Source organism: Tiliqua scincoides, chromosome 6 (assembly GCF_035046505.1).
Source record: "Tiliqua scincoides isolate rTilSci1 chromosome 6, rTilSci1.hap2, whole genome shotgun sequence".
Taxonomy (NCBI): domain Eukaryota; kingdom Metazoa; phylum Chordata; class Lepidosauria; order Squamata; family Scincidae; genus Tiliqua; species Tiliqua scincoides.
This window is the reverse complement of record NC_089826.1, coordinates 43,476,102-43,499,226: the sequence shown is the minus strand read 5'-3', so window position 1 is coordinate 43,499,226 and position 23,125 is coordinate 43,476,102. Positions and strand designations below refer to the sequence as shown.

At 46.1% G+C, this 23,125-nt stretch overlaps 1 protein-coding gene across 1 annotated transcript in view; it reads left to right on the top strand.

Annotated features, from left to right (window-relative positions):
* LRBA (LPS responsive beige-like anchor protein) overlaps nt 1–23,125 on the top strand; it is a 542,055-nt gene that overhangs the window by 363,380 nt on the left and 155,550 nt on the right. The window contains exons 41-44 of the mRNA XM_066631587.1: nt 2,382–2,499; nt 5,077–5,179; nt 8,032–8,147; nt 9,221–9,333. Of these exons, the coding sequence (XP_066487684.1) occupies nt 2,382–2,499; nt 5,077–5,179; nt 8,032–8,147; nt 9,221–9,333 (450 nt within the window). The remainder of the gene's footprint in view (nt 1–2,381; nt 2,500–5,076; nt 5,180–8,031; nt 8,148–9,220; nt 9,334–23,125) is intronic.

The window sequence follows — 23,125 nt, the reverse complement described above, 5'->3', positions numbered from 1 at the left end:
CACACACACACACACACACACACACACACACAGAGCACTGTTTCTCAAACTGTGGGTCCGGACCCACTAGGTGGGTCACGAGCCAGTTTCAGGTGGGTCCCCATTCATTGCAGTATTTTTAGTATATTAGACTTGTTGCCAACATTGTATGTGACTGCATTTAGGGAGATCTGTACTTTTAACAGCTACTCTGTATATGCTTTTAACAATGATAGTCAATTGGGTTTACTCCTGGGTAAGTGTGGGTAGGATTGCAGCCTAGGATTGTTAAAATTTTTTCCTGCTTGATGATGTCACTTCCGTCCATCTCTTTCAGGTTATTTATTACTTCTGGTGAGTCCCAACAGATTATCATTTTAAAAAGTGGGTCCTAAGCTAAAAAATTGAGAACCACTGATTATAGATGACATTGTGAACCTTCTCACTTAATTTCATTAGTTGCAATTTGCAGGAGCATGGTAACTCGGGGAAGAAAGTTTTCTTGTTTATATAGATACAGGCTTATAGCACCTTGCAGGGTGCCTCCCTGAGGCCAGAACACTTGAAAAAACTCAAACAACGTAAACAGGAAGTGGTAATTTTGCTTCCTGTTGAATTCATTCAAGTTTTTTCAGGTGTTCCAGCTTTTTGTATAAACATGAAAATTTTTGTCCCAGTAAGACTTAAAACGTGTTAATGGGCATGGGGGGAACATGCAGGGGTTTACATATATCCGCAGTTTCTGGGGGGGGGCAGTCTGTTGAATGGATCCCCCATAGATATGGGGCCATGCCTGTGCTGGAGACTTCCTTAAAGCACTGTACGAGAAACATGTGGGAACTGAGGGAACAGCAGCTTCCTTCTCCCATTTCAGGCTTGCTCTGGAGCATAAACAGAGGAAGATGAATGGTGGGTAGAGCTGCATGCACTCTTTAAACTTGCTTTTGCTCCTTTTTCTAGAAGGTGGGGAGGCCAAGTGTGTATACCTGAATTCATGTATAAGATGCAAGCTGACTGTATTTAATTTCTGGTAGTTCTTACATTCATTCATACATATTTGTATTCCAATTTTGTGCATATTTTAGGAGCATAGTTTATTTCACCCTGTCTTTTGAATTTTCCAGTTCTATTTTCTATGGACTTTTATTAATGAATTACAACTTCTAAAAGCAAATCTCTCTTAATTTTTCTGTAGTTTTATGCTAACTGTGGCAGATAAATGACAATTCTAGTTCTCTTTAATGCTCAATGGTTAAACTTTGAACTGAAAAGATAAAACTAATGCAATGGAGAAACAAAGTGAACTGAAAAAGAAGTAGGATTAGTTTGAATTGTGAGGGCAGGCTAAGAATATCTGTCAGTTTGGGATGACAAATTGTAACTCATTATTTTGACAACTCCTTGTTCTATAGCAGGGGTGCTCATACTTTTTTGGCTCGAGAGCTACTTTGAAACCCAGCAAGGCCCGGAGATCTACCAGAGTTTTTTTTACAATGTTCGCGCCATCATAACATATAACATTTATGTGTACAATGTATGTTGGTGTACCTTGAGCCCCAATGAGTATAACAGGACTTACTCCTGAGTAGACATGCCTAGGATTAGGCTGTGAGGCTGCAATCCTAGCCACACTTACCTGGGAGTAAGCCCCATTGAGTACAGTGGGCCTTACTCCTGGCGTTTCCTCCCAGAGGCACCTGAAAGGGGGGGTCGGCACTCCGCGATCTATTCATTTTGCCTCGTGATCTACTGGTAGATCGCAATCCACCTATTGAGCACCCCTGTTCTATAGAAACATTATGTCATGGGGTGGGGGTGCATGTGCACTTGTACATTTTAAAGACATCACTTTCACCTTCATTAAGAAAATTGTACTCCACATCTAATAGAATTTTCTGTTTCAGTAATTAATGAATTCTCTTAATTCTAAGAAGTTGAAAGTGACTTTGAACTAAGAACTGTTTGGTTTTGATCATGATGGAAACATACATGTGTATGAATCTTTTCAGAAGTTGCACATTTTCTCTTTTAATGTTCAAGTTATATAACTCTTAAATATAGTTGTCTATACCTTATTTTGAAGAATGTTTATGTATTCTTAGACCTGTTGCTGTAATTTATCACTAAAACATCATAGATTGAAATATTTAAAACTTTGCCATAGTGAACCTCTCTGGGTTGTTGTTGGAGGGGGAATTATTCCCAAAGTTCATGAGGGCTCTTTCAACCTTGATTGACAGTGTTGATTTTCTGCTAGATCTGGGTGCAGCTAAACTAAAAGTCAAAGCAGGAATCAGGGCCATGCGTGCTCATTGTTTGCCTAGAGGTCTGTGGGGAAGAGACAGTTACTCAAGCATGTTTGTTTTAATGCATCTTATATATATATATATTTTCCCAATTAGATACTTGCTTATACCGATGGACTGCATGGAAAATGGTTGTTCTCAGAGATTCGATCAGTCTTTTCTCGACGATATCTCTTGCAAAACACAGCACTGGAAATCTTTATGGCAAACAGAGGTAATGTTTTTTACTAGGAACGGGATTTGAGAGCTTGAAATGTACATTGATCATCAGCATTTGTTAGATTGTATATCATCACTAGAGAAGGATTGAATTTTTAAAATTTGGATATATTATATAAAAATGGTGGCATCTGTGGCCAGGGGCACTTTTGCCCAGCTTTTGGCTGGTGCATCCGCTGATCTGCATTAGTTGGATATAATTGTGGTGGCCCATGCTCTCTAGTGACATCTCGTTTACACTACTATAATGCACTCTTCAGGGGGCTAGCCTTGAAAATGTTTGAAATGTTAGAATGAGAATCTGTCAAGACCCACTATAAGTGATGTCGTGAACAGAAGTGATATCATCAAGCAGGAAAATTTTTAACAATCCTAGGGCGCAATCCTGAGGCACACTTGGGGTTGGTGCAAGTCCCTTGCGCTGGTCCAGGAGGATTGTTTGCACCTCCTCGGGAGGAAACCAGGCTGGTGCACAGATGTACGCTGGCCTGCAGAGGCTGACATGTGCCTCCACACCGGCTTCCATGGCGAGGCTTGCGTCGGCCTGCTCAGGCCGACGCAAGCCTCTGGGGTGCGTGGGGAGGAGGCGGGAGGGAGGCGTTCCTGGGTGGGGGGAGGAAGGTTGGTGGGTGGCCCCAGGGGTGGGTGGGTTGGAAGCAGGAGGTGGGGCTGGGATCCAGCACTTATGCTGTATCCCGAACCTTGTTCCCGAGGAGTTTGTAGTGGCTTAAAGCCACTCCACTCTCCTTGGACTTGTGCCACCTCAGGAGGCATAAGTGTCACCTCAGGAGGACTTGTGCCACCTCAGGAGGTGGCGCAAGTCTGAGGAGACCCATTGAGGCAAGGGCGCCTTACCCAGGGGTAAGGGAAAAAGTTTCCCCTTGCCTCTGAGTGAGCCGCCTTGGGCCCCTATCCTGCGCTGGATACAGCTCAAGCCTCTTGGCTGCCTGTTCCAGCACAGGGTAGGATTGCACCCCTACTAACACCCAGGGGTAAGTGCCATTGACTGTTGTTATTAAAAGCATATACATAGTAGCCTGTTAAAATTGCAGACCTGTAATATTTCCCCAAATGCAGTCACATACCATGGAAGCATCAAGTCTAATAGATTCAAAATAAAATATTAAAGTGAATGGGGACCCACCTGAAATTGTCTTGTGACCCACCTAGTGGATCCAGACCCACAGTTTGAAAAACACTGCTATGCAGCATATGATCAGGGTATCTCAAGGATAAACTCCTGCTTGACCCCTACGATCATCACATAAGGCCCTCTTTGGATACCACTGCATTCTGAAGCCAAGTGGATGGTGGTAAGTTCAGATGGTGGCAAGGTTCAGAGCCTTTTCTGTTGTGGCACCATTTGTTTGGAATTAGCTGCTAGATTATCTGAGAACAGACCTCTTTTTATCATTCCCTGGGGGTTTTAAAAATTGATTTTGCTTGGCTTTTGTTGATGGAGGAAGAATCTCCTAGGGATGCTTTTTATTTTCTTTTGTTGCTTTTAAACCATTGCTTTTATGTTGTTCCTGTTTTTTATACTTTTTATCCATATCATTTAATTGTTTGCACAGGTCTAAAGTACTTGTTTGACTTCTGAGATTTCCTCTGTTTTTGATAATTCTCCAATGTATAGATGACAATTTTTACATTACAAACTCACTGCCCTCAGCTTTTGCTTGTATTGAGCATTACCTCTCTGCGCAGTCTGGTGATAGAGCATCACCCTCTTTGTTTGAAGCAGCTGTGGCTGTTTTGATCTGCTGCATTTCTACTGTGCAGCATGGCCTTTCCCAGTTTGAAGAGACACTTTGCCAACAGTCTGAGGCTAAGAGGCAAAGAAGGAAGGCCCATAGCCAGGGAGACAGACCAGGGACAGACTGCACTTGCTCCCGGTGTGGAAGGGATTGTCACTCCCAGATTGGCCTTTTCAGCCACACTAGACGCTGTGCCAGAACCACCATTCAGAGCGCGATACCATAGTCTTTCGAGACTGAAGGTTGCCAATACATTTCTACACTGGCCATTACATCTATCTCACTTGCAATTGCAGTTGCAAACGGTTTTTTTCTCCCCAAGGAAGGATGCAAAACTCAGGTGTATATTGAGTAATATTTTCCTCAAGAGTTGGGGAGAAAAGTAGTTCTTGAGCAGAATTTGTAGCTTAGTCTTCATTCTATTATTTCACATTTCACCTCTCTCTCTCTCTCTCTCTCTCTCTCTCTCTCTCTCTCTGTGTGTATGTGAAAGAGAGAGTGAGAGAGAGACAGACCACCCTCGACTCAATCAGGCAGTCATGAACATCAGACCTTTCCTTGCTGCACAGAAAGAAGTAGAGACATTTATATACCAAGCCAATCATTTGGTTCATAAAACTTGCTATCTTGAAGTTGCTAGTTGATAGCATCAAACCATTTTATGTGAAGTAGAGTTAATTGGTGGTGTTTAAATGACATTGCATTGGAGAAATTCTTTAAAGATGGTATTGCCCTTCCAGAGTACAGTAATCTATCTTGTTGTGCCAAAAAACCTAGCATGAATATCAATAAATAATGTCTCACTTTTTTCACAGTTGCTGTCATGTTCAACTTCCCGGATTCTGCAACAGTAAAAAAAGTGGTAAATTGTCTACCTCGTGTTGGAATTGGCACTAGTTTTGGGCTGCCCCAAACCAGGTATATTGAATTTTATGGCTCTTTGGAAGAAATATTTCCTGACCATTGAGTAGATTTGAGCTAATAATATGAGGCTTGTGCACATGAAAAGAAAGCAAGTGCAATTGAAAGAGCCAGGAGGGAAGGGGAAAGAAGTAAAGGGTGCAGCTTCCTCTTCCTTGTAATAATAGGGCTGTCTTCTATGTACTGTTCTGTGCAGTACTGTGTGTTGTACATTTAAACAAACATAACATGTGCACATGGGGAAAAACTGCATTGTGTGGGAATCCCGTATAGTGGCTGATGGCATACCAGTGGTTCTGTGGAGAAAAAAGAGGGGGGCAAGGGTGAAAGATGCAACAAAACAACTTTATTGTAGGAATAATGAACAATAATGGGGGAATAAAAACAATATAAGTCAATATTGCTGAATAATGCAATACTCTCGTCCTTCATTACCTGTACCTAGTTTGTTCCTGAAAATGACTCTTAACAGCAAAAATCAGGAAAACAAGTACATTAATTTCAATTGGAAAATTTTTTAAAGGATTCCAAATCATCCTAAATGCTTAATACCATAAAGAAAAAGTGGTGTGCCATGATAAAATAGAAGAAACAATTACTAACAACATTTCTGTAGCATCAATAAAGTGTTGCAGTCAACAATGAAAAACTGTTTAAGCCAGCCTAGTTGGGTGTGTGTGTGTGATTGCACTGATCATTAAAAGTGTGGCCTTCACTGGGCCTGTGGATCTGAAGCTTCTTGCCATCAGTCCTATTAATAATCACCTTACTAGCCTGGGCTACGCTTTCTTATCAGGCACCCAACACCATGTACTATGTTCCCTGCATGCATCAAAACAGAAAGACTAACCAGGCAAGAGCAGAAACACTTGCTTCCTACTTACTTTTGCAGTTCATTAGGATAAAGAAATAAAGCTTATCAAGATGTTGGATTGAAACAAGTTGCAATGATGCACAGAGTTATTAGCAAATTAATACAATTATGTGGTGTGGAATAGAATTAGAGGGCTATCCGGTATGATCATGATGATCATGAATGATGATCATGAATTAATGATCATGAAGTGAAGGTGGAAATGGAGAGGAAAACGTTACTCTAGTGCAATATACAGGTTGAGTCTCAGTATCTACAAGGTTTCCATTCCCAGAACCCATGTGGATGCTAAAAATCGTGTTAAAGGAAATCCATTGAAAAAACATTGTCCCTTTGCTCAGCAATTTAAAAGTAGCCTTGCCGACCTTTGTAATGCAGGACAAAGGCATCAGGCAGGCAATCATTCTTTCTCCGGGAAGGTTAGAAAGGCTTCACTCTAATGCATCGACCCCTACCTTCAAAAAGAATGTAAAGAGGTGATAATTACTTGCATTCTTTCACATGCTTAGGGGGAAGCAAGGGATCGCTTGCCTTGGAGTGAAACTGTTCTAAGCACCTGAATGATGACTGGATTGTCTGCCAGCTTCCTTCTCCCTCATTAGTGAGGCTATTGTTAAAGGACATTTTTCCTTTAATTGAAAGGGCCCATTTCATCACGTTGAGATAAAACCGTGAAAATCTGTGGATGATTAGGTTATACCTGTATGTAATTTTGGGGACTGGGGGAGAAGTTGGTGGACGAGGAGCACAGGATGAGTCACTTTGATTTTATGCCCAAATGTGCCAGACCACACACAAAATTTCCCATCCATAAATGAAAGGCAGAAATTGTGCAATAAGGAGGATGAGCAGGAAGGTCATCATCATGCTACATAGCTTTCTGGAACCAGATCATGATTCAGAGTGATGAACAGTAGATATGTGTCTTAATATGAACATACAGACCAGCTACATTTTTTTTCCATCTTTGTACAGAATCAGGATGAGAAGTCTCAGTATAAACCAAGCTAAACATTGCCATGTATAAACATGGAAATACACCACAGTAGCTAACAGCCCAATCCTGAGCTGCCTGTAGCGCGCGGCCGCAGCGGCACCAAAAACAGCTGCTGCTGCAACCTACGCACCTCAGCCTGCCGCTCACAGCACCTTGGGAGAAGGGGAACGTCCCCTTCCCCCCAGGTAAGGGAAGCAGCCCCGCAATGGGGCTATTCACTTTATGCCCACCAAAAGGTCAGCAGTAAAGGCGTGTATGTAGGGTGCCAAGCCCTACACAAATGGACAGGATCCAGTGGAGCTGATCTCCACTGGACCCGCCTTCTGCCTCCCCGCTCCCTCCCCCGGCACACCTCCCGCCTGCCCTCTCTCCACCTTCCCCATGCCTTCCCCCTCCCCAGAATGTCTCCTCCCCGCCCCCCTCCCCGTCCCACCCCCGCTTACTGTGTCGTGGCTCAGCAGTCCGTGAGACTGCTGAGCAGTGGAGGACGGGCACCTGCCCGCCTCTAGTCCAGCGCCGGCCAGCGCTGGGCTAGCACGGGTGCTGGCCCAGCGGTAAGCCTCGCAGATGTGCCTTACGGCACATTTGCGACAGTGCGCTCCGTTGGAGATCCAGAGCACTGAGCTCAGGATTGGGCTCTTAACCTGTTATCATGACTAGGGTGGCACTTTTTCAGTCCACCATGATAGCACACTCCACTTTGGATAACACTTTTTCAGTCCACCTTGCGTTATTTCTACTCACTGCTGAGCTCACATAAAGGCACCTCCTTATGATTTCATATATCAGAGGGCTTGGGTGGGAAGATTAACTGTGCGACTTGTTCCAAAGACTTCCAACATCTTAAATTTGACTACATTTAAATTAGAGTTCACATTGGAGAGAAATCACTTAGCACTTAACATTTGTGACAGAGTTAAATGTGGCTTTTGAAGGATTTTACAATACCTTTCCTAACACATTGATTTCATCTGTCAGGCGCATTTCTTTGGCCAGTCCACGTCAGATTTTTAAAGCATCAAATATGACTCAAAGATGGCAGCACAGAGAAATTTCAAACTTTGAGTATCTCATGTTCCTGAACACCATAGCAGGTAAATAATGGAAACATTTGAGAAAAAATAATGTGAGCAGGTAATTCATTCTGGTGTAGTACTGTCTGGTTATTAATGGCATCAGTTGTGGCACATGTACTATCTTGGAATAAGTGCTTCTTTTGCTACCACCACTGCTTTCTAAAAGTTTATAATAAAACCTCAGTATTTAAAATTTGTGTTTAAAATTTAAAATCCAGTTTGTGCCTATTTTGCAGTGCTACATACAGTTGTGTCTTTTCCTCTGTGGCCTTGGCAAATAGTTGTTCTCCTTCATTAACAATATAATTTAATTCAATTATTTTTTTAAAATAGTTACTTCCTATTTTTTCTTCAATTAAGGAGAAAGTGGTTGACAAACTTAAAACAAATTCTCATAACAGTCCATGGATTAAATAAACAACAAATGCTGAAAGCATTCACATTCTTGAAAAACTATTGCATGTCCTCTGTTTGTTTTTGCCTGTCTTCCCTATTTTGTTCTGGGAAAGAATGGTCATTTAGACTGTAGAAGCAAAAACAAGGAAGAATCTTAGGTCAGCTTAATCACTAGCCTCTGAAAGCTCATGCCATCCCAATTCTGTTCATCTTTAAGGTTTGACAGGACTCTTTGTTTTTCTTTGTATGCTGCAATATGCCAATTTGCTTAGGATTTTCATTATACACCATTAATTTTAAAATTATTTTAATCTTTATTATTCAACTTTGAACCCTGTTCAATTAGTTTGTGTCTGTTTTACACTAATGATCAAACTTTACAAGAATGATATTGCTACCTCCGCATAATTGAGCTGATCCACACAAAGGGCAACATACAAATGTTAGAGTTACTGGACAACATCTGTACTGTGAAAGCGGTATTTAGTGTCTTCATAAGTGACGTCAACATTTACACTAGTCCTTAGAAGAGTTTGCAACCCCATTCCTGAAAGCATTTATCTAATAGTTTAGAAAACTAGGTAAAATGAGAAAATCTAAGTTATTATCCTCATGTTTCATGAGTTGAATATAAAAAAAATTATCATTCATTCGTCTAGTTCTGTCATCTCTGATGTATTGTTCTTGATCATCAGGACGTACTTACAATGACTTAAACCAGTACCCAGTATTTCCTTGGGTTATTACTAACTATGAATCAGAAGAATTGGATCTTACACTTCCAAGCAACTTCAGAGATTTATCAAAGGTATTATTTTTGTCACCTACTGTTTACACTTACATTGTATAGTCTGTTATTCTATATTATATTTCCATGCTGATTAGAGGCTTTGTCTTTTCTTATTAAGAAGTGACTGCTGCTAGTTTTCTGTTTGATTGTGATACTTTAACAGCCCAATCCTAAATTCCTCTGTGCCTATGCAGTGGCACCAGTGGGGCTACGCTGCATCCTGCAGAGGAATTTCAGCTGCTGGAGGTCTCCTCAAGGTAAGGGGGACATTTGTCCTCATGCCCAGGTTAAGCTCCAGCAGCTGCAGTGGGTCAACCTGGACCTGTTCCAGCAATATTGCTGGCGCAAGTCCAAGTTGATCCATGTTGGTGTATTAGGCCCTGGAAGAGGGATAGGATACAGCATGTGCTGGCAGTGTCGAACCTGCCCCCTCCCAGGCACAATCTACCCATTCTCCATACCTGTCACAGCACTGCCCCGCCCCTGTACCACATTTACCTGCTTCGGTGAGTGTCCCTGGTGAGTGTCCCTGTGTGTGCCCTGTGCCAGCAGAAAGACTCTGACCTCACCACTGGTGTGCAGCCATCAGTGTTGCAAAGTGCTTTGTGGCACTTTTGTGTCAGCCAGAGGCCTGATGTGCCAGTGCAGCACTAATCTGCTGGCACACCACTTAGATACACTTGGGGCCTAAGGATGTTGTAATGTTTATATTGTAAATTATAGTTTTAAAAGTGACTTTATGGTGCTGTAAGCTGCTTTTGGTGCCCTTTGGGAAGAAAAGTGTGGTACAAAATGAGTAAGTAAATAAACTATTGTATCAAATATATGTAAAGTCTTAATGTGGGGGGAATCTTATTATTTGTACCTGTGTGTTTGGAGGAGAGAAGAGTGTCAGTTTGACAGTTTGTACAGTGGGCCCTCGTAATCCATGGGGAATCCATTCAAGGACCCTCCGTCAGATACTAAAATCTGCAGCCGTTCAAATCCACACAGGAGGCTCAGAGGACTTCCAGACGTAATCTGAGGTGCCTTGCAATCATGTCCAGAGGTGTTCTGAGGCATAGCAAGGCTGGATGTAACCTCCCCACTCCTCAGAAGGCCTCCTGGAAGCTTCTAAGAGGAACTTCTGGTTTTTCGGCAAACCTGAACTGCCTTTGACAAAGTATCTTTCCTTTATCACCAAAGTCCTGTTTAGATGTTTTATATTGTAAATAATCATGTAAATAAATGAATTTGGGGGTACATATTAAAGTGTGCTTGCAAGGCCCACCCCCTACTGACTGTGAGTACAATGATTGTCTGCAGTGATGAATGCTAAACTTGGGGAGCAATGCTTCTTAGTATTTAGAATATTGAGCATCCAGCATTCTTAATAGGATGGATCTCTGCTTGGGTATAGCATTTATTCCTGCAGACAAACACTGGCAGTTGGCTGGAGGCAAGACTGGAGAATGTTGGCACAAAGCTGAAATTACTGGTGTGCTTTTGCTGGTCCCCTGACCATGCATTATTTTACTTGGGTGTATAATGTCTGAAGAGCCAGTCATGCTTAGGGTCAAAAGGAAGGACATACAATTCACAGGATGCCTATACTGACTCATATTTCATTTTCCCTTAGAGGAAGGGGCATTCCTGTAGAATTAAAGTTGTATATATTGATCCATAGTTAGAAGAAAAAGGAAACCAGATATTTGATTAGATAGACCTCCATCTGATCCAGCAGGGCTGCAGTTTTTTTATGTAAGTTATAGGAAACTTGAGTGACCTTATGCAGGAAGGAGATTCTCAACATCTGTTCTCTGGCTTCAAAAGGTGTTTCCAGGCCACTAACTATGAGTGGAAAGCTACTCGTAGGAAAGCTACTCGTAGAAAAGCTACTATTGGAGCTATGAACTTGTTGCCGAACTGGACATCCATTTTTGTGAGAGGCAATCCAAACAAGCATTGAAAGAGATAAGTTATGGCCCCAAATTCATGGGATGCAATGCCCACTTGTTTCCCACAGTTTATTCCATCCGGGAAAGATCACATTTTCAGCTTCAGCAGTCTGCAAGCACGCTGGTAGCATCAACTGAGCAAAAGAGATCTTGGCCTTCCCACTATTGAAGTTGCCAACACTTTATACCTAGTTAACAGCAGTGTGATCTGTATTATAGTTTTGTTAGGAGAAGTTATTTCACTCTTTATAGGCTTTTTTTTTAGTCCCTTTCTCTGTCCAAATTGTGAGTTGGTTAGTTTTTTCTCTCAGCATTGTAGCATTTTCATACCCAGTGATGATGATTGGAACTGTAAGTGTGTGTTGCTTATAAGTGGAGCTCTTTAGCAGTGTTGGCCCAGTCATGAGGCTGGTTGAACCTTAGGTGATGGACTGGGGCAAGCAATCTAGTGGTGCCAGCCTCCTCCTGTACAGTTGGAAAGCATGCAAGAGTTGAGTGGAAGGAATTTACCTGCTCCAGTCCTCCACCTCCACTTCTTGTAAAAATGGCCAGCAGAGAGAATGTGGGGGGGGGGGGGGGAGTTCTGTTCCCAGCATTCTACTCAATGAGCCCGTTCACAAAAAGTAGCAGCAGAGCTGGAGATTGGAGGCTAGTTTGCCGTACAGCAAGGATATGTGTATTAGTGCATGTACGCATGTGCTCTCATGGTAAGGAGATAGGCAGTAGAATTCAGGGATGGTTTCAGGCAGCAACTTGCCTTGGGTTTCCCTTGCTTATTAGGATTCTGAAAAATTCTTTTTGAGGATGAAACAAGGTCAAAATTATAAATCCATATATGCATTAAAAATGCAATAAAATACATATAGTGTTAACAGGACATTTAAGAGAATTCTTGTTTTTGACAATTGAAAAATAAAGGCTGTCCTGGGCCAAAATGCTTACTATTTATGTTGTAGTTATGCACACTTGAAAAACACCTTGGAAGGAATTTTGCATTTATTTTGGCCTCTGGTGCAATAGTAATATTTCTGTCTGAGCATTGATTTATTTTTGCTGCCATTCTCCAAGCACTGTCTGTGTATGGAAGTGAATGTTTGTATCTCTGTAATCTGCATCTCATCTTCTCATCTGCTCTCCTTGAATTTCATTGCAGTTGATCAGACAGCACTTGTTTTATCCACTGCATTTTAGGTGCTGTTTCTGATTAATAATATCTTCTCTTCAGAGTCTGCAAACTCTGAGGAACAGGTTATTGAACAAAATATTCTAATAGCATCATTCATAATCATATTTCACTTATTTTTCTGGATTTAACCTCACATGTACTATCTTTAAATTATTGTGATTAGACACACACACAAATTAATTCTACAAATATTAATGAGAAATGGGACAATTTTGGGAAAAATTAAAAACAGTGTTTGGGATTTAACTGAAAAAGTTAAAGATGTTTTACTTTTAATTTTTTTTTTAATTTCAGTCTTTACTATGCCCAATTTTTATGTGTTATATGTACATGCTGTGTTTAGCATGTAATCTACTATCATACTTTTGCAGAATTCTGGAGTCTTTGCTAATCAGAAGGGATAAATGTCTAAAGAAAGAAAGATTGTGAACTAAACATTCCTTACTGAAAAGAAGTGTTAGACTTTCTTTTCCGCTTTTCTTGTGTTGAAATTTCTTAATTGGAGAACTCTTTTCATCTTCTGTGAATTGCAACCTTTTGGGGGGGGGGGGTGAAATGGAATGGTTTTCAGATTCTATACATCTGACATATAGTGGTTTACTCTTACGAATCCCTTTGTATGCATGAGTACAACTTTTACATTGTTTGCTTAACAGTGTCCCTGCATGCTACTGGAAGCTGCTTCCAGCACTCTGCATACATGTCAGAAACAGGTTCTGGTGCAGTACAGTGGAAGAAAGGAGTATAGCACATTCCAATATTTGTGCAGCTTTTTCTCTTAACATATTTGTCTGGATTGGAGTCTTTGGGTTTGGTCCTAAGGTGCTTAGGACCTTCCTTTTGTGAAGAAGCTCCATTTGTGCAAAGAGAAAGGGCCAATTTTCCCTTATCTCCCCTCCTCCTGTGCCTCCCAAATATCTATTTCTGAGGGTCCCCCATTCTCAGGAATTTTAGAGAAGGGGAACTAGGCGAAAACAGCCATTTCCTTCTTGTGGAAACAGCTGCTTAGTAAAGCTCTAAGAATCCAACTCACTGACATATGCTTAAACTTTCCAACTGCATTTTCAAAATTTAAAGTCAGGTTTATCTAGTTTTAAAATGCTTACCACTTGAGAGAGAGGGGGGGGGGAGAGAGAGTTATGTAAAATATCCTTGTTAAGATAAAATGTTACCTTTATCAGGTAAGATAGTTATCAGCCTAAATGTGTATTAAAAAGAACACAAACACAGCTCGTTGATTTACAATTTAAACCATCGTGCAAGTTTAAGAGGGGTTTGTGTGTGTGTGTGTGTGTGTGTGTGTGTGTGTGTGTGTGTGTGTGTGTGTGCGCAGGAGAAATGCAGGGAACAACGACAGCCACTCTTTATAGCCTTCATAGATCTCACAAAGGCTTTCGACCTGGTCAGCAGAGACGGCCTCTTCAAGATTCTCCCCAAGATTGGATGTCCACCCAGGCTCCTCAGCATCATCAGATCTTTCCACAAGGACATGAAGGGCACTGTTGCCAATACAATGTGTGTGTGTGTTTGTGTGTGTGTGTATGTGAGAGAGAGAGAGAGAGACACGCGCACGCACACACACACACACACACACACACACACACACACACACACACACACACACACACACACTGGGGACACACTTATCCCCTGGGGGCTGGGGATAAGAATAGGCCCTCAGTTTGGTTGTCGTAAGAGGCGACTAAACAGCCACCGGGTAGATGGGACTCGTTAGCCTGGGAAGGCAGCTCATCTGAGAGAAGGAAAACTCTGATCCCAAACCTCCACTGCCTTGTGGCTACATCCAGTTATGGAAAAGGCTTCAGGAGTCAACCTCGAGGCAAAATCCGGAGCCGGAGTCCCTGAGGCAGTTCATGGCTGAACACAGTCACGTTCTGGCAACTCCTGCTGGAACCAACTGTATTGGCCTCTGCCTTTCCATTGGACCATTTCAGCGACGTGGAGAGGGGGGATTTGCTGCATGGGAAACAATCTATCCTCCATATCTACTTTACCCAGGCTTCGCACACTGGAGAGGACACTCTGTTTCAGAACCACCATTCAGAGCGTGATACCATAGTCTTCCGACACTGAAGGATGCCAACAACTCTGTGTGTGTGTGTGTGTGTGTGTGTGTGAGAGAGAGAGAGAGAGAGAAATGGATTTTCCTTAATATTACAATCTTTCTGCTTGAGCTCTCCTCTTTTCCTCAATGACTGGTGTCAACTCCTCAGAGTGGGCTTCAAACCAGTCTGCCGTCTTGTTGGTCTTCTTGCCAAATATGGACAAGGCGTTGTTGTAAATGGTATTCTTGAAATATTCCCATCTGTTGGATGCGTTTGCATCGGCCGGGCCTGGAAGAGATTCCTCAAGTGCTCGTGCAAATTCCTCCACTTTCCTCTGATCCTGGATCTTGCTGGTATCAATGCGAGGTCTTCCTTCCTTTTTCGTGTGATACAGTCGCTTTGCTTGCAGTTTCACTCTGCTGCACACCAGGGAGTGGTCAGTGTTGCAGGCAGCACCGTGATAACTGCGTGTGATCTTGATGCTGGGAAGGCTGGAGTGTCTGGAGAGAATCAGGTCGAGCTGGTGCCAGTGCTTTGATCTTGGGTGTCTCCAGGAGACTCTATGTTGGGGCTTTGTGTTGAAGAACGTGTTGCTGACACAGAGACCGTGATGACAGCAAAACTCTAGCAGGCGTTGGTCATTTTCATTCATCTTCCCAGTGCCGAACTGACCTAAGCAAGTGGGCCACGAACTGTGATCAGCACCAACTCTAGCATTGAAATCGCCGAGGATGAAAATAGCTCTTTTACAGGGATCTTCTTGATAGTGGTGGCCAGGTCATCGTAGAATTTGTCTTTGGCTTCTGCTGGAGATGACAGAGTCGGTGCATAAGCACTGATGAGTGTGACAGGTCCTGCTGATGACTGGAGCTGCAGGGACAAAATTCTTTCACTTCCCATAGTAGATGGGATGATGGATTCCAGCAGGGTATTTCTGACCGCAAAGCCAACACCATGTTCCCTGGTTTCGTTCGGTGATTTTCCCTGCCAGAAAAATGAGAAATTTCTCTCCTTGACAGATCCGGAATCCGGCAGCCTTGTCTCTTGAAGGGCGACGATGTCCATCTGCAGTCTGCTCAGCTCCATGTCGATGACAGCTGTTTTGCGTGCGTCGACTATTTCTTGCAGGTCATCAGAGAAGCCAGGTGTCATTGTCCTTACGTTCCAGGTGCCCAGTTTTAGGGCAGGAGTTTTCTGTTTTCTGTTGCATGGTGCAGAGTTGTCGATCCGCTTGTCGGTTTTCACCCTAAACCCCATGCACCCCATGAGGTTAACGGACCGTGGCAAGGCAACACCTTACTGGCTGGGGACTGCCCAGCTTAAGGCGGGCGGTAGCTGCCCAATGAGATGCAATGATCTCTCCCACCGTCGGAAGCAGCCCCTGGCGTCACGCTCTATGCCAATCGAGTGAAGACTTATAACTGGTAAACTGCTGCTTCCCGTGTTGTGCCGAAGTTGGAGTGTCCTCTCCAGTGCGCGAAGCCTGGGTAAAGAAGGTATGGAGAATATGCTGTTACCCATGCAGCAAATCCCCCCTCTCCACGTCACTGGAATGGTCCAATGGAAAGGCAGAAGCCAATACGGTTGGTTCCAGCGGCGTCGCAGGAGTTGCCAGAACGTGACTGTGTTCAGCCATGAACTGCCTCAGGGACTCCGGCTCCGGATTTTGCCTCGAGGTTGACTCCTGAAGCCTTTTCCATAACTGGATGTAGCCACAAGGCAGTGGAGGTTTGGGATCAGAGTTTTCCTTCTCTCAGATGAGCTGCCTTCCCAGGCTGACCAGTCCCATCTACCTGGTGGCTGTTTAGTCACCTCTTACGGCACGTACAGCCAAACTGAGGGCCTGTTCTTATCCCCGGCCCCTGGGGGATGACGCAGGAGTGGAGGGGCAGAAAGGAAGATTGTGGAAGCAGGGATGGGGCTAATGGAGGGCTGCAGAGAGAGAGGGAGCAGGAGTGGGGCTAATGGAGGATTGCAGAGAGAGGGAGCAGGGATGGAGCTAATGGACGATTGCAGAGAGAGAGGAAGCAGGGGTGGGGCTAATGGAGGATTGCAGAGAGAGGGGAAGCAGGGGTGGGGCTAATGGAGGATTGCAGAGAGAGGGAGCAGGGATGGAGCTAATGGAGGATTGCAGAGAGAGGGAGCAGGGATGGAGCTAATGGACGATTGCAGAGAGAGGAAGCAGGGGTGGGGCTAATGGAGGATTGCAGAGAGAGGGAGCAGGGATGGAGCTAATGGACGATTGCAGAGAGAGGGGAAGCAGGGGTGGGGCTAATGGAGGATTGCAGAGAGAGGGAGCAGGGATGGAGCTAATGGACGATTGCAGAGAGAGGGGAAGCAGGGGTGGGGCTAATGGAGGATTGCAGAGAGAGGGAGCAGGGATGGAGCTAATGGACGATTGCAGAGAGAGGGAGCAGGGATGGAGCTAATGGAGGATTGCAGAGAGAGAGGAAGCAGGGGTGGAGCTAATGGAGGATTGCAGAGAGAGGGGAAGCAGGGGTGGAGCTAATGGACGATTGCAGAGAGAGGGGAAGCAGGGGTGGGGCTAATGGAGGATTGCAGAGAGAGGGAGCAGGGATGGAGCTAATGGACGATTGCAGAGAGAGGGGAAGCAGGGGTGGGGCTAATGGAGGATTGCAGAGAGAGGGAGCAGGGATGGAGCTAATGGACGATTGCAGAGAGAGGGAGCAGGGATGGAGCTAATGGAGGATTGCAGAGAGAGAGGAAGCAGGGATGGAGCTAATGGAGGATTGCAGAGAGAGGGAGCAGGGATGGAGCTAATGGACGATTGCAGAGAGAGGAAGCAGGGGTGGGGCTAATGGAGGATTGCAGAGAGAGGGAGCAGGGATGGAGCTAATGGACGATTGCAGAGAGAGGGGAAGCAGGGGTGGGGCTAATGGAGGATTGCAGAGAGAGGGAGCAGGGATGGAGCTAATGGACGATTGCAGAGAGAGGAAGCAGGGATGGAGCTAATGGAGGATTGCAGAGAGAGAGGAAGCAGGGGTGGAGCTAATGGAGGATTGCAGAGAGAGGGGAAGCAGGGGTGGGGCTAATGGAGGATTGCAGAGAGAGGGAGCAGGGATGGAGCTAATGGAGGATTGCAGAGAGAGAGGAAGCAGGGGTGGGGCTAATGGAGGATTGCAGAGAGAGAGGAAGCAGGGGTGGAGCTAATGGAGGATTGCAGAGAGAGAGGAAGCAGGGGTGGGGCTAATGGAGGATTGCAGAGAGAGGGAGCAGGGATGGAGCTAATGTATGATTGCAGAGAGAGAGGAAGCAGGGGTGGGGCTAATGGAGGATTGCAGAGAGAGGGAGCAGGGATGGAGCTAATGGACGATTGCAGAGAGAGGGGAAGCAGGGGTGGGGCTAATGGAGGATTGCAGAGAGAGAGGAAGCAGGGGTGGAGCTAATGGAGGATTGCAGAGAGAGGGGAAGCAGGGGTGGGGCTAATGGAGGATTGCAGAGAGAGAGGGAGCAGGGATGGAGCTAATGGACGATTGCAGAGAGAGGGGAAGCAGGGGTGGGGCTAATGGAGGATTGCAGAGAGAGAGGGAGCAGGGATGGAGCTAATGGAGGATTGCAGAGAGAGGGAGCAGGGATGGAGCTAATGGACGATTGCAGAGAGAGGGGAAGCAGGGGTGGGGCTAATGGAGGATTGCAGAGAGAGGGAGCAGGGATGGAGCTAATGGACGATTGCAGAGAGAGGGGAAGCAGGGATGGAGCTAATGGAGGATTGCAGAGAGAGGGAGCAGGGATGGAACTAATGGACGATTGCAGAGAGAGGGGAAGCAGGGGTGGGGCTAATGGAGGATTGCAGAGAGAGGGAGCAGGGATGGAGCTAATGGACGATTGCAGAGAGAGGGAGCAGGGATGGAGCTAATGGAGGATTGCAGAGAGAGGGAGCAGGGATGGAGCTAATGGAGGATTGCAGAGAGAGGGAGCAGGGATGGAGCTAATGGAGGATTGCAGAGAGAGGGAGCAGGGATGGAGCTAATGGATGATTGCAGAGAGAGAGGAAGCAGGGGTGGGGCTAATGGAGGATTGCAGAGAGAGGGAGCAGGGATGGAGCTAATGTATGATTGCAGAGAGAGAGGAAGCAGGGGTGGGGCTAATGGAGGATTGCAGAGAGAGGGAGCAGGGATGGAGCTAATGGACGATTGCAGAGAGAGGGGAAGCAGGGGTGGGGCTAATGGAGGATTGCAGAGAGAGAGGAAGCAGGGGTGGAGCTAATGGAGGATTGCAGAGAGAGGGGAAGCAGGGGTGGGGCTAATGGAGGATTGCAGAGAGAGGGAGCAGGGATGGAGCTAATGGACGATTGCAGAGAGAGGGAGCAGGGGTGGGGCTAATGGAGGATTGCAGAGAGAGAGGAAGCAGGGGTGGAGCTAATGGACGATTGCAGAGAGAGGGAGCAGGGGTGGGGCTAATGGAGGATTGCAGAGAGAGGGAGCAGGGGTGGGGCTAATGGAGGATTGCAGAGAGAGGGAGCAGGGATGGAGCTAATGGACGATTGCAGAGAGAGGGGAAGCAGGGGTGGGGCTAATGGAGGATTGCAGAGAGAGGGAGCAGGGATGGAGCTAATGGACGATTGCAGAGAGAGGGGAAGCAGGGGTGGGGCTAATGGAGGATTGCAGAGAGAGAGGAAGCAGGGGTGGAGCTAATGGAGGATTGCAGAGAGAGGGGAAGCAGGGGTGGGGCTAATGGAGGATTGCAGAGAGAGGGAGCAGGGATGGAGCTAATGGACGATTGCAGAGAGAGGGGAAGCAGGGATGGAACTAATGGACGATTGCAGAGAGAGGGGAAGCAGGGGTGGGGCTAATGGAGGATTGCAGAGAGAGGGAGCAGGGATGGAGCTAATGGACGATTGCAGAGAGAGGGGAAGCAGGGGTGGGGCTAATGGAGGATTGCAGAGAGAGAGGAAGCAGGGGTGGAGCTAATGGAGGATTGCAGAGAGAGGGGAAGCAGGGGTGGGGCTAATGGAGGATTGCAGAGAGAGGGAGCAGGGATGGAGCTAATGGACGATTGCAGAGAGAGGGGAAGCAGGGATGGAACTAATGGACGATTGCAGAGAGAGGGGAAGCAGGGGTGGGGCTAATGGAGGATTGCAGAGAGAGGGAGCAGGGATGGAGCTAATGGACGATTGCAGAGAGAGGGGAAGCAGGGATGGAGCTAATGGAGGATTGCAGAGAGAGGGAGCAGGGATGGAGCTAATGGACGATTGCAGAGAGAGGGGAAGCAGGGGTGGGGCTAATGGAGGATTGCAGAGAGAGGGAGCAGGGATGGAGCTAATGGACGATTGCAGAGAGAGGGGAAGCAGGGGTGGGGCTAATGGAGGATTGCAGAGAGAGAGGAAGCAGGGGTGGAGCTAATGGAGGATTGCAGAGAGAGGGGAAGCAGGGGTGGAGCTAATGGAGGATTGCAGAGAGAGGGAGCAGGGATGGAACTAATGGACGATTGCAGAGAGAGGGGAAGCAGGGGTGGGGCTAATGGAGGATTGCAGAGAGAGGGAGCAGGGATGGAGCTAATGGACGATTGCAGAGAGAGGGGAAGCAGGGGTGGGGCTAATGGAGGATTGCAGAGAGAGGGAGCAGGGATGGAGCTAATGGACGATTGCAGAGAGAGGGGAAGCAGGGGTGGGGCTAATGGAGGATTGCAGAGAGAGAGGAAGCAGGGGTGGAGCTAATGGAGGATTGCAGAGAGAGGGGAACCAGGGGTGGGGCTAATGGAGGATTGCAGAGAGAGGGGAAGCAGGGGTGGGGCTAATGGAGGATTGCAGAGAGAGAGGGAGCAGGGATGGGGCTAATGGAGGATTGCAGAGAGAGAGGGAGCAGGGATGGAGCTAATGGACGATTGCAGAGAGAGGGGAAGCAGGGGTGGGGCTAATGGAGGATTGCAGAGAGAGAGGGAGCAGGGATGGAGCTAATGGACGATTGCAGAGAGAGGGGAAGCAGGGGTGGGGCTAATGGAGGATTGCAGAGAGAGGGGAAGCAGGGGTGGGGCTAATGGAGGATTGCAGAGAGAGAGGGAGCAGGGATGGGGCTAATGGAGGAGAGCTCAAGCAGCATACAAGGCCTGTCCCAGTGAGCGCAACCTGCAGTTCCTCCGAGCTGCTCGCAGCAAAATCCAGCAGGCTGCCAGAAGATGTGCTAATGACTACTAGCTCCAGCTCTGTTCCCAGATACAGATAGCAGCTGACACGGGCAACATCAAGGGGATGTATGATGGTATCAAGCAGGCCCTAGGTCCAACACAGAAGAAAATTGCCCCTCTGAAGTCTGCAGCAGGAGAGGTCATCCAGGATTGGGCGCAGCAGATGGAATGCTGGGTGCAGCACTACTCTGAGCTATATTCCAGAGAAAATGTAGTCACCGAAGAAGCGCTGAAAAACATTGAGTGCCTGCCTGTGTTGGAGGAGCTTGGCAGTGAACCAACCCTAGAAGAACTTCACGTGGCCCTGGACTCCCTTGCCTTTGGCAAGGCACCTGGAAAAGACAGCATCCCTGCTGAAGTTCTAAAGTGCTGCAAAGAGATCATCGTCACTGAGCTGCATGAAATCCTCTGTCTTTGCTGGAGAGAAGGTGGAGTACCTCAAGACATGAGGGATGCAAACATCATCAAGCTGTACAAGAACAAAGGCGACAGGGGTGACTGCAACAACTACCGCGGCATCTCTCTCCTTAGCGTAGTAGGAAAACTGTTTGCCCGAGTTGCACTAAAGAGGCTCCAGATACTTGCAGAGAGCGTCTATCCAGAATCGCAGTGCAGATTCCGAGCCAACAGGTCCACCACTGATATGGTATTCTCCCTTAGACAACTGCAGGAGAAATGCAGGGAACAACGACAGCCACTCTTTATAGCCTTCATAGATCTCACGAAGGCTTTCGACCTGGTCAGCAGGGACGGCCTCTTCAAGATTCTCCCCAAGATTGGATGTCCACCCAGGCTCCTCAGCATCATCAGATCTTTCCACAAGGACATGAAAGGCACTGTTGTCTTTGATGGCTCCACATCAGACCCCTTTGACATCCAAAGCGGAGTGAAGCAGGGCTGTGTTCTTACACCAACCTTGTTTGGGATTTTCTTCGCTGTCCTGCTGAAGCTTGCCTTTGGAACTGCAACAGAAGGCATCTGTCTCCGGACCAGATCAGATGGAAAGCTCTTCAACCTCTCCAGACTGAGAGCAAAGTCCAAAGTTCAGCTGAAATGTCTGCGTGACTTCCTCTTTGCCGACGATGCAGCTGTCACTACCCACTCTGCCAAAGATCTCCAGCAGCTCATGGATTGTTTTAGCAAGGCCTGCCAAGATTTTGGACTGACAATCAGCCTTAAGAAAACACAGGTCATGGTTCAGGATGTGGACTCACCTCCCTGCATTACAATCTCTTCGCATGAACTGGAGGTTGTCCATGACTTTGTGTACCTTGGCTCAACTATCTCCGACACTCTTTCTCTCGATACCGAGCTAAACAAGCGCATCGGTAAAGCAGCTACCACGTTTTCCAGACTCACAAAGAGAGTCTGGTCCAACAAGAAGCTGACGGAACATATCAAGATCCAGGTCTACAGAGCTTGCGTCCTGAGTACACTTCTGTACTGCAGCGAGTCATGGACTCTTTGCTCACAACAGGAGAGGAAACTGAACGCATTCCACATGCGCTGCCTCCGACGCATCCTTGGCATCACCTGGCAGGACAAAGTTCCAAACAACACAGTCCTGGAACGAGCTGGAATCCCTATCATGTATGCACTGCTGAAACAGAGACGCCTGCGTTGGCTTGGTCATGTTGTGAGAATGGATGATGGCCGGATCTCAAAGGATCTCCTCTATGGAGAACTCGTGCAAGGAAAGCGCCCTACAGGTAGACCACAGCTGCGATACAAGGACATCTGCAAGAGGGATCTGAAGGCCTTAGGAGTGAACCTCAACAGGTGGGAAACCCTGGCCTCTGAGCAGCCCACTCGGAGGCAGGCTATGCAGCATGGCCTTTCCCAGTTTGAAGAGACACTTCAATCTTTCTGACAACTGTCTCTGGACAAGTAGAGTATCTACCAGTGAACTATTCTGCTCTGATCTAGATGTTTGACAGCCCAATCCTATCCACACTTTCCCAGGAGTAAGCCCCATTGACTCTAATGGGACATACTTCTGAATATACCTGCATAGGATTGGGCTGTTATTCCTTAACTAAATAAGGTCGCTATCCTATCCAACTTTCTAGTGCTGATGCAGCCATGCCATCACGGCATACGCTGCCTCCTGAGATGGAGTGGGGCAGTTGTGGAGGCCTCCTCAATGTAAGTGATGGTTTGTTCCCTTACCTCAGGGCTGCATTTTGGCTGCATTGGCCCTGGAAATTTGGATAGGATTGGGCCCATTGTGTGACATTTTTATGTATAAAAAGTACATGCTTTATTTCTGTGTTTTCCATTGTCTTGTTCTGTCTTCTGTCATCCAATTGTCAATCCTCACTTGGCGATGGAGGTGCTGGTCCACATCCCTGTCGCTAAGCGACGCACAATTCTATTTTTGTTCTTGATTTTGTTTAGCTGCTGTTGTCTTTGTTGATTGGTTCTTTGGGTTTGTTTATTTAATTTATGATTGTTTTAATTGATTTTGATTTTTCTTA